The 11196-nt window shown below is 37.2% G+C and overlaps 1 protein-coding gene across 1 annotated transcript; it reads left to right on the top strand.

Annotated features, from left to right (window-relative positions):
- Positions 1 to 5081: 5081 nt before the first annotated feature.
- Positions 5082 to 6583, top strand: LOC125769432 (uncharacterized). Its single transcript, XM_049438158.1, has 2 exons — positions 5082 to 6162; positions 6232 to 6583. The coding sequence occupies exons 1-2, from the start codon at positions 5082 to 5084 to the stop codon at positions 6504 to 6506; spliced, it is 1356 nt and encodes a 451-aa protein (XP_049294115.1). The 3' UTR covers positions 6507 to 6583.
- Positions 6584 to 11196: the final 4613 nt, after the last annotated feature.

The following is an 11196-nucleotide window of genomic DNA, read 5'->3' as shown; positions in this document are numbered from 1 at the left end:
CCTTCACATCCAGCCAGCATACTGTTGTAAAACAATTCACCAACTATCGCCATGCACCTTTACCTGGTCATCTGTATCCTGGCTATTCAGACACATGCATCCCTAGACCCGTATTGGAATTCCCGGATAAACCGTCTAACATCAGGTACTCCAAGCCACCATCAAGCAAGCAGCGAAACAACGAATCCTTAACCCTTCCATCCTGCTTCCTCATATTGTGAAATAGAAATAGTTTATTATATTTAAGGACGAAATTTAGAAATACATTCACTCTCAGTTCAGCTCTTAAACAACAACGTTACTCTGTCCGAGGAATCCGAATCCAACCCCAACCCCCGTGTTTGTTAACTGGCGCCCGAATAGGGACCCGGATACTGCATTTCGTGGACATCTCTCCCGAAGGAAGCCTAGGACCCGTAGTAGGACAACACCAAAAAGGATCATCCGAAGCATCAAGCAGCCTCGCAGGACGGAGCATGAGCATCATCGTATTATTTTCGATGTTACTGTGAGTCATTATAATTTTAAGAAGTGATAATAGGGAATTACTGTCCATCTAGATCAAGGAAAGTGACGAAAGTGAAAATTCAATCAAGAAAACGTGTTAATTGAACGTTTTGAGTGTTTATGGTGGATTATAATTTTGATAGAAAACAGAAAAGACAAGAAGTATACACAAGAAACAGAATGGTTACCGAAAGTACAAGTGCCACGATGACGTACGAAGAGTATATCCAAGTGGGTAAAGTCCCAGATTACGTTAGGGAGTTACCTACATTTGAAGGGAAAGCTGGTGACTTAATGAAATGGATAATGGAAGTAGAGCATGTACTACAAATGTACGCTAGACTCCCAAGGGATTCTACAGCTTACCATGTAATAGAGGGAACCATACGAAGAAAGATCAAAGGTGAAGCATCAGATGTTTTAAATACTAATTGTGTTACCGGAGGTTGGTCACAAATAAAATCAATCCTACTTCTTTATTATAAGGATAAACGGGAATTGAAAACGCTTGATCATGAACTAAGTGGGATCAGCAAAAAACCAAGTGAAAGTTTGAGCAGTTACTTTAGTAGAGTGAACGATCTACAGAACTCGATCATCACTCAAGTGCAAACTGACCCGAAATATGCCGTAAATGCGGAAGCTCATACATCCTACTTCAGAGAAAAGGCTTTGGATTGTTTCATAAGAGGTCTGGATAATCCTCTTTGTTTTTTGCTTAAGAATAACAATCCCCCTAATTTGAATGCAGCATATAATTATTGCCTAGAATATTGTAACATGAATATGAGATCAACGCCATTTAAATCTGAACCTCGAACTAATTATGTTCCTAAACCACGAGATCTTTACGTAACACCTCCTAGAGGGACTAGTTATCATACCACACACCATCAAGGACCACAACTTCCGCCCAGAAACTTTTCGTACCAATGGCAAAATCCCCCACAAAGAAATAATTACCGATCAGGTCAATATAGTCAGCCTAGAAACTTCTCTTCTCAAGGATACCAACATCCCGCAGGTCAACATAGCCAAACAAGAAATTATTTTTCTGGAAGAAATCCAGCTGAGCAAGCTAATATTAATCATCCAGTGCCTATGGAAGTTGATCCATCTGTACGATCAAACGCCCTCAACTACGCTAATCGAAATTATGATCATAAGAGAGCTAGACCTTCCTCGGCACAGTATAGGCAAACATATTCGGTAGATGCTCCACTGGATTATGTGGCAGGAGCACCGCCGTTAAACGAAACAGAAACTGGAAGGAACTTTAACTCATATAACGAACCATCCAATCCAATATACGAAGGAGAAACTCATTTTTTAGATTGGGCCGCAAAATGGTGAAACCATTTCTCCCATATATCTTTTTGCGGACAACACAGGGAGAATATCCATTTTTGATAGATAGTGGGTCAAACATTAACCTAATATCGCCGAAACTTGCTTATGCTTACAAGAATTCTAAGCCATATGAATATTCCACTCTTAGCATAAAAAGTGCTACAGGCAAATTCAACGCTACTTCGGCCATAGACATTGCATTTTTTTACCCTAAATCTAACATAAAGTTTCAATTCATTGTGCATGAATTTCATTCATTCTTCTTTGGTATCGTAGGTACATCTATTTTAAAAACACTTGAAGCTCAATTATGCTTCAAGAATAATGTTCTTACAATAATCTCAGACAATGGAATGCCGTTTACAATACCTTTACATGTATATCAGGCTGTTAAAGAAAATCATCTTATTGATTTTCGGGTAGATCATCTAGACCCGTCACAAAAGGGTATGTTAACGGAAGTATTGAACAAAAATAATAATGTTTTTCATAAACCAAACCTTGCCCTGACATGCACCACCAACGTAGAGTGTATAATAAATACCTCAGACGATATACCTGTGCATCAGAAAGTGTACCCTTACCCTGCAGCATATACAGCCGAGGTAAATGAACAAATCAAAACCCTCCTAGAGACAGGTATAATTAGACCATCCAGATCAGCTTGGACTTCTCCAGTCTGGATAGTACCAAAAAAAAACGATGCATCAGGTCAAAAAAAGTTTAGGATGGTAATCGATTATAGGAAATTGAACGAGAAAACAATTAGCGACAGGTACCCAATGCCCGAAATAACGTACGTATTAGATCAATTGAAGGGACAACAATATTTTTCATCTCTAGATCTTGCTTCTGGTTTTCATCAAATCAAAATGAAACCCGAAGATATTGAAAAAACTGCATTCTCTATAAATCACGGAAAATATGAATTCCTGAGAATGCCATTTGGATTAAAAAACGCTCCAGCTATTTTCCAACGAGCTATAGATGATGTCCTAAGAGATCATATAGGGAAAATATGTTACATATATATGGACGATGTAATTGTTTTTGGAAAAACAATGGAAGAACATCTTAAAAATCTTAACACAGTGCTCAGAACGTTAGACACGGCTAATCTGAAAGTGCAAATAGACAAATCTGAATTTCTGCATAGAGAAATAGAATTCCTGGGTCATGTAGTTTCATGCGATGGAATAAAACCTAACATGAAAAAAATAGAAGCCATAAAAATGTTTCCTGCCCCAAGAACCATAAAGGAATTGCGATCATTTTTAGGATTAATGGGTTACTACAGGAGATTTATTAAAGATTTTGCAAAAATAGCAAAGCCATTAACGACTGCATTACGAGGTGAAACAAATCCGGCCTCCAATAGAAAAATAATATTATCATCAGAACAAGTCAAATGCTTTGACAAAATGAAGAATCTTCTATCGTCTTCAGATATTTTAATATATCCCGATTACAGTCAACCGTTTATATTGACAACGGACGCGTCCGACTTTGCCATTGGAGCGGTACTCTCACAAGGAGAGCTGGGTAAAGATAAACCGATCCACTTTGGTTCCCGGTCATTATCAAAAACCGAGGAGTCATATTCTGTACCGGAAAAAGAAATGTTAGCGATAATTTGGGCATTAAAAACCTTCCGAAATTATCTGTATGGTGCCAAGTTTAAAATCTTAACTGATCACCAACCACTCACATTTACGCTTTCTCAAAAAAACACTAACGCTAAACTAAAGAGATGGAAATCATATTTAGAAGAACACGATTATGAAATTATTTATAAACCCGGAAAAACTAACGTAGTAGCAGATGCTCTGAGTCGAGTGGTATATTCCATGACTGCGACACGACATTCTGCAAACGAAAGCGATAATTTCTTTATTCCATCAACCGAAGCTCCTTTGAATGCTTTCAGGCATCAAATCATTTTAAAAGAAGGAGACGACACTGTTTGTTCTTCGCAACCTTTCGAAAACTTCGAACGAAAACAAGTAACGATCTCGGATACTAGTGATAGAAACTTGCTACATGTTTTAAAGACACATTTTAATTCTGCAAAACTAAATGGCTTATTCACAAGTGAATCACTAATGGGAAAAATACAGGAAGTATACAGGCAAAACTATGGAAGACAAAACATGCTGAAAATTCGTTTTACCCAAACGTTACTACAAGATGTAGAAAATGAAAACGACCAGCAGGATATAATAATTAGAGAACATGATAGAGCACATAGAGGATGCGAAGAAAACAAAGCACAAATTATTAAACAGTATTATTTCCCAAAAATGTCTGCCAAAATTAAATATTTCATACGGTCTTGTCGTACTTGTAATGAATGCAAGTATGATAGAAGCCCAATAGTACCGCCAATGCAAAAAACTCCTTTGCCAAACACACCATTTCAAATATTACACATCGACATACTTTTCTTGGAAAAACATTACTTTTTAACTTGTGTAGATAAATTTTCGAAATATGCACAAGTAGTAAAAATTGACTCCAGAGCCGTTGTTGATGTATTACCAGCGTTGAGAGAAGTAATACTAAAACATAAACCTCCCGAAAGCATTGTCTTAGATGGAGAAAAATCTTTTAATTCACGGGAAATTACAGAATTCTTTAAAATCTGTAAAATCAACCCTTACCTAACAGCTACTGGAAGAAGCGAAATGAATGGTGTAGTAGAAAGATTCCATTCAACTTTGCTTGAAATATATCGTATCACAAAATCTGAACATCCTTACAAATCCGTTTTAGATTTAGTTACGATGGCAGTTCACAAATACAATAATTCTATACATTCTTGTACTACATTCACTCCTATCGAAATTATAACACCCACCGACAACACACCTTCAATCTTAAAAAAAGTTCAAACCAATTTGAAGATAAAGCAAGATAAAGATACTAAGTACCATAACAAGAATCGAAAAACAGAAAACATAGCTAACACATCTCAAGCGTACATGAAAACAAAAAGAAGGCTCAAACAAGCAAAACCGTTTAAAAAGATAGAAATAGAGAAGGTTAATAGAACCACCGTTTTAACAAAAGAAGGAAAGAGGATCCATATGAGCGATATAAAACTTAAACCTTTATAAATATATTCTCACAGGTGCCTACGTTGCAGCTATGGCCAAAACATTACATTATCTAACTTGGATAACATACCTATATTGGCATTTAACAGGGGCGACGCGAGAGTAGCAATGGGTAATAACTATTATATCCATCATTTCAATGTTTCAAACATACAGAGCGAAATTAAGATCCTATCGGTTGAATTCAGAACCCTAGAAGAAACCCAATTCTCAACAATGATTGAACAAGAATTTCGAAATGCATACGAAATGTTAAAAAATACTTTCCCAATTCATAGAACTAAAAGATGGGACTCAATAGGAGCCGCTTGGAAATTCATAGCAGGAAGTCCAGATGCCAATGATTTGCGTCTGATTAATTCCACACTAAACGAATTGATAATTAATAATAATGCTCAAGTTAAAATAAATAATGATCTTACGTTTCAACTAACAGATACACTGAAACAAATCAAAGAAGCACTTAGACTTTCGCGAGATTCCTCAATAGATTTCTATTCTCTCAACATTCTCCTAAACCTCAAATACTTATCAGAAAAATTAAGTCTAGTTACAGACAGCATTGCTCTAGCAAAATTAGGTATAACGAATCCTCGCATATTGAATAGAAATGAAATAGACTTATTAATTAATGACATAAAAGAACAAAATATTCCGATTCAAACAATCTCTGAAGCCTTATCATATACGAGTACAAAAATAGCTACTAACAAGGATGAAATGTTATTCATAATAAGTTGTCCAAAACTAACAAACGATGTATACAAAAAAATTGAATTGTATGGTGTAACGAATAAGAATAAGAAAATCGATGTTCCCAAAAAGTTTTACCTTTCCCTACAATCCCAATTCTTCATTGTACCAAACGTCGACAAGAATATCTACGATTCAAAAGAGTTGCAAGAAGACAACGGTAAATGCGTCCCAGCTCTTTTACGAGGACAACCAGCAGTATGTGACTTCATAGCGAACCCAGCAATGATCGAAATCATTCATCTAGACATGGCTCACATTTTGATCAACTCAGCAGTGGAGTTCACAATTAAAACCACATGCGGTCTAAAAAGGAGAAACCTGACAGGCTCGTTTCTCCTATCATACGAATCATGCAACATATTCCTGAATGAGGAAGAGATTTCGAGCAACAAAACTGAACTACATGGATCACCGTTGAATCTTCCTATCTACGGTATAAACGTCACGTCGCAAAACAACGTTCTTAACCTCAGTCTTGAACATCTACACTCAATACATACAGAACTCAGAAACGAGATGCACCAAATTCGATTAGAATCCAAGAGCTTCACTTGGACCGGATGGTCTATTACCAGCTTAGTAAGTACACCAATAATGCTGATGATCGTTATCTGTATATACTTCACTACAAAGATGCGGAAAAGAACAATCATAAACATCCATGAAAAACCAACACCTAGAACTGCATCATCGAAATCCCAAGATAGTGAACCCAACGTTGAAAACTTTCACCCGCCAACTATTATGGAAGTTTTTCGGACGGAGCCTCAAATTTAAGGAGGGGCAAGTTAACGCTCGTCGCCACAACCCTTCCACCGGATGTACCCTTTCCTATGATATCTACCTGAAGAATAGGCTACAGATATATAAACATCCGTTCAGGTGCAAGACATGAACATCATCCAGACATCAACAGCCTAAAATGTCCTTCACATCCAGCCAGCATACTGTTGTAAAACAATTCACCAACTATCGCCATGCACCTTTACCTGGTCATCTGTATCCTGGCTATTCAGACACATGCATCCCTAGACCCGTATTGGAATTCCCGGATAAACCGTCTAACATCAGGTACTCCAAGCCACCATCAAGCAAGCAGCGAAACAACGAATCCTTAACCCTTCCATCCTGCTTCCTCATATTGTGAAATAGAAATAGTTTATTATATTTAAGGACGAAATTTAGAAATACATTCACTCTCAGTTCAGCTCTTAAACAACAACGTTACTCTGTCCGAGGAATCCGAATCCAACCCCAACCCCCGTGTTTGTTAACTATCGCAATGATTGAATGTGGGTTTGCACAGGGAATTTCAGGAATCATTCTCGCTCTCGTACGCTACACAGGAGGACTTTTTTGGCTAATTAGCTTTAGCTACTAATTGCTTGCATAAGATTCGGCAGATTAGACTTTTTTGAAAAGAAATCAATGCTTAAAGTAATCATCAGGATCAAATCATTTCAGCTTATTTAAAAGTCCGCATAAACTTCAAGCATATTTTAATAGTTTTTTTTAAATTGCTCCTTTCATTACAAATAATATCTAATTTAAGGTACAAAATGTGTTAACACCGTTACTAAACAGCATGTTAAACAGCAATTTACGGTATTGATTTGAGAGTCTTGATATTGTCTTTGAGGAAAAAAGAATATAATATAACAAAGGGGCCGGTGATGTATGTGCGGCTGGACATGGAGTTCACGCGGCAGGACTGGGGTTCAAATCCCATCTGGACCGTCTCCCCGTAACAAGGACTGACTATCCGGCTACATGGTAAAAATAAGCCTTGATACGGCCAGGCCGTTCTAACCGATTAACAACAAATAATACAACAAATACAAATGAAAAAAAATGTATACCTATTATTCCAATGTTTAAATAACTATTTTTTTAAACAAAAATTTCCAAATTGTGTAATGTGTTTTCATGTTTTATTTCCAAACTTATCTTGTAGCAATCCCTTCACAAGTTTGACTATCAATCAACATTTCATTTTGACAAACGAGATCTCTTAGAGTTGAACGGATACTAAATAGATGAATCGATCCAAAACACAAGGACACATTCATCTGTTACATTCACCTTCACTATTCCAAGCTTTTTACAGAAATGTGCTTTCAGCGGAATTCTATCTAACAACTTTCCTCTTATCAATACCGTGCAGTGTGTGATCCTTCAGCAAACCGCACCCAATCGTTCGGTCACCAAACGTACAACAGCAAAAGAAAAAACCCCCATCCATAGTGTCACCAGCGAATTCGTAATCGAAAGAAAACCCTTTTGCTCACCGAGGCACGGATTCATTCTTCACCCAACGATGCCAACATCAAAGCGATCGAAACCGTTCAACACAAAAGCATTATTCTTCACGCTCGCTGGTATAGGAGTTGGGTTGCACAAGAGGTACAGGATGCTTGCACACCGAAATCTGTAAGAATCGGATGCGCTTTTCACTATGCAGCCTGCGCCCGGATTCAGCTGATGTTACGGTGCACGGAGATGAGACGGATCAGATGGAAAGCTTCTCTGAGCCGGTACACAATTCGACGACGATGGTTCATTGGAATCTAAAGCATGGAAGTGATTTTGCATAAAATTTGCCGCATTATCCATACCGACCGGATAAGATTGTGCCACTTGAACGAGTGAAAGCTTTTGTCGTTGCGGTGCTTCGTTTACTGATTTTTGATCGAGTAGAGTACGAAGATGGTACATTGAACTATTTTTCCTACGAAAGACATTTGTTTGCTTTATTTTGGTGATGTGAAGTGGACCAAATATCTGGGACTAATAGCAGGATACAGCTAAGATGAACATTTTGACAACAAATCAATCATTGCTTAACTATTATCGTCTCGGAATTCTGATCGAGTTTTAATAATACATCGAAATTAAATTAAACGCAAGCGTAAGTCGGGATCTTCATTAGCCTTGTGTTCTTAGCAAATGTATATCTAGCGAGGAAAAAAAACTCTCAAGAAGTGTAATCAACGGTCTCATCTATTCAACAAAACGCGAGTTAAATGTGAAAATCTAGCAAACAATATTTCCAGAAATTTTATAAATTATTTGCTTTTTTCACTTTTTATTTATTTTCCAAAAACAGCCAAACCGTAGAACAGCACTGTACAAGGACTGGCAATCCGGCTACGTGGTACAAATAAGCCATGAATGGCCGGCATGATCTGACAGGTCTAAAAACCAAGAAGAACAAGATGTTAAGAACAGTACGAAATAACATGAAAAATAAAACTTTTAAACCATATCAATTAAAATGTCAATCGAAACGAAACGATACAATAAAAATATGGGGAACTAATGAACACACCAAATAAAAATTTAAACATAAAAATAAAAAAAAACAGTATTTTTCTGTTCACCATATTCGTTTGTTTACCATTGTTCTAGATAAAATTTTCTGTATAAAATTAATTATATCTGGTTCCTCTACATAAAATTTTCCATTTTATCTTTACTATTAGCGCACAAATACTTTTTTTTATAAAATAAAAATCCTTAATTTTGTACACTGCTTTTGGGAACATAAATTCTTTGACTTCTTTTTCACTTGATCTATTTGTAAAAATATTGTTCTAGCCTTTATTTAAGCATATTTCGGGTATATATTATACATGAGTTAGCTTTTTATGTTGTTTCGTTTTTTTTCAAAAAAATAAATTATAAGTGCGCATTATATGTATCATATTTCAATGCATTTATGATGAGCTATATTATATGATATTTATGATGAGCTATATTATTATATAATTAAAATGGCTGAATACAGCGAATCGAACGTTTCATTTAGTGTTTGTTTGATGTATCGCGGCATTTTATTCTGTTTTATCCCGCTGCACCACTTTACCATAAAGCCATAAATTGCCCCAAACACCCCGATGTCATGCATTCCGTAGCAAAATACCACGAACACTTCAAATTTTCTCCTAATTATCGATCCCATACTTTCTCATCATTGACTAATTTCCTTCAATCGCACTTTAAAACACGTTCAAATATGTACCGACAACAGCTGCCTTTCGTTGCATGCATAGAGAATGAAGTTTCGTGGTAAAGTAAAATTATTTCATTTTAACTCTAACCTAGTACCATTTGCATTGCACTATTAGCAGGACACAATTTACCCAACAAAAACAAGGAAAATAAAATAGACAAAACTTCAAGCATCCTGAAGCGCGTTCGACGTGATGTGATGCGATTTGTCTCTGCGCCCCACTTGAGACTACTCGTTTTTTTTTTCGAATCCACCAGCAAAAAAGGGCCACATCAAGTGCTCAAGTGTGTGCGACTTGATTTACGACTCTTGAGTGGATGCTCTCGCGAGGTTTCGGTGTCGTCGGCTGTCACAACAAATGCCACAAACGGGTATATGTAGAGCACGGACGCTTTGAAGCATACCAGAACATTTTAACTTTAAATCCCATTAGAACACAGCCTAACGCTTAATGCGCTTCTCAAGTCTCCGCGTCGCTTATCAATCGTTTATCTGGTACTTTATCAACACTTTTGCGAAGCAGCTGGTTGCCAGTACCCGTGACCCGCCCAAGGACACACATTTTCATAATCATCTACCAGAGGCACACGACCTGCTGACGTTATCATCAAGCTAATTGTGAGTTGGCATTAAGCAACAATGGCAGGGGGAAAAAAGATACCCCAGATGCAATATGAGCACGCGACTCCACAGGGAAATTGGGCCAAACGGAAATGCCGGAATGTCATCCAATCGCGCGATAATTTTTCCCTGAAGAGATCTTCCTTTCTCTGGAGACGTATTTCACTTTCTAGCAAAAAAAAACAAAGCGAGTTGGAGAGAAGAAAAAAACAAAAGCTAAATATGATTTATCTTTCATCGTCTTCGTGTTCGATTTATTGGCACCGTAAAAATTGCCATTGTCATCGCATGTACGAGAAGGTGCGAGAAGGCTTTCCGCGTGCAAAGCCTTACCGTAACGAACTTTTTGTCCAAATTCTAGCGACACCTTTTTTTTTTGAGTCTTTTTGTGTACGCTGCAAAGATGCCGCTCTAGGCGCAAATACCGAGACAATGTCGAATATTTATTTATACATACATAATCTTTGACAACGATTTGATTTATGTGCTGTAAAAGATTTATTTTTCATCGCCAGCCCACCAGCTAGCGTATTTTGTTTTTTGTGTTCAATACGTGGCGTGGTGGAATTTCCCACTTGCTCCATGAAAATCATCGGTGTTAAAGGAAAAGCCCTTCCAGTACGCTACACATTCTTTAGCCGTGTGACTTTGTCTTTTGTGCGTAGTTTGGTTTTCCACAGATTTTTTTTTTCATCCATTTTTGACAGGATTTTGCATTTGATTTCAAATTTTCCGTCTGATCCTGCGTGTCGTATGGTGTACCTGAGAAAACGGTAGAAGATCATCCCAAATGGCAAAAAAAGCACAAAACAAAACAAATGTATTGTCTGCCAG

This window comes from Anopheles funestus, chromosome 3RL, assembly GCF_943734845.2.
Source record: "Anopheles funestus chromosome 3RL, idAnoFuneDA-416_04, whole genome shotgun sequence".
Classification (NCBI taxonomy): domain Eukaryota; kingdom Metazoa; phylum Arthropoda; class Insecta; order Diptera; family Culicidae; genus Anopheles; species Anopheles funestus.
Note: the sequence above shows the minus strand (reverse complement) of the source record. Positions and strands in the feature narration are given on the sequence as shown.

Excerpts from the sequence above, each read along its gene's own strand:
- LOC125769432 (XM_049438158.1), top strand. The coding sequence starts at position 5,082 with ATGGGTAATAACTATTATATCCATCATTTCAATGTTTCAAACATACAG. Across the intron at positions 6,163-6,231 it reads GTTGAATCTTCCTATCTACG|AACTCAGAAACGAGATGCAC; the intron begins GTATAAACGTCA and ends CAATACATACAG.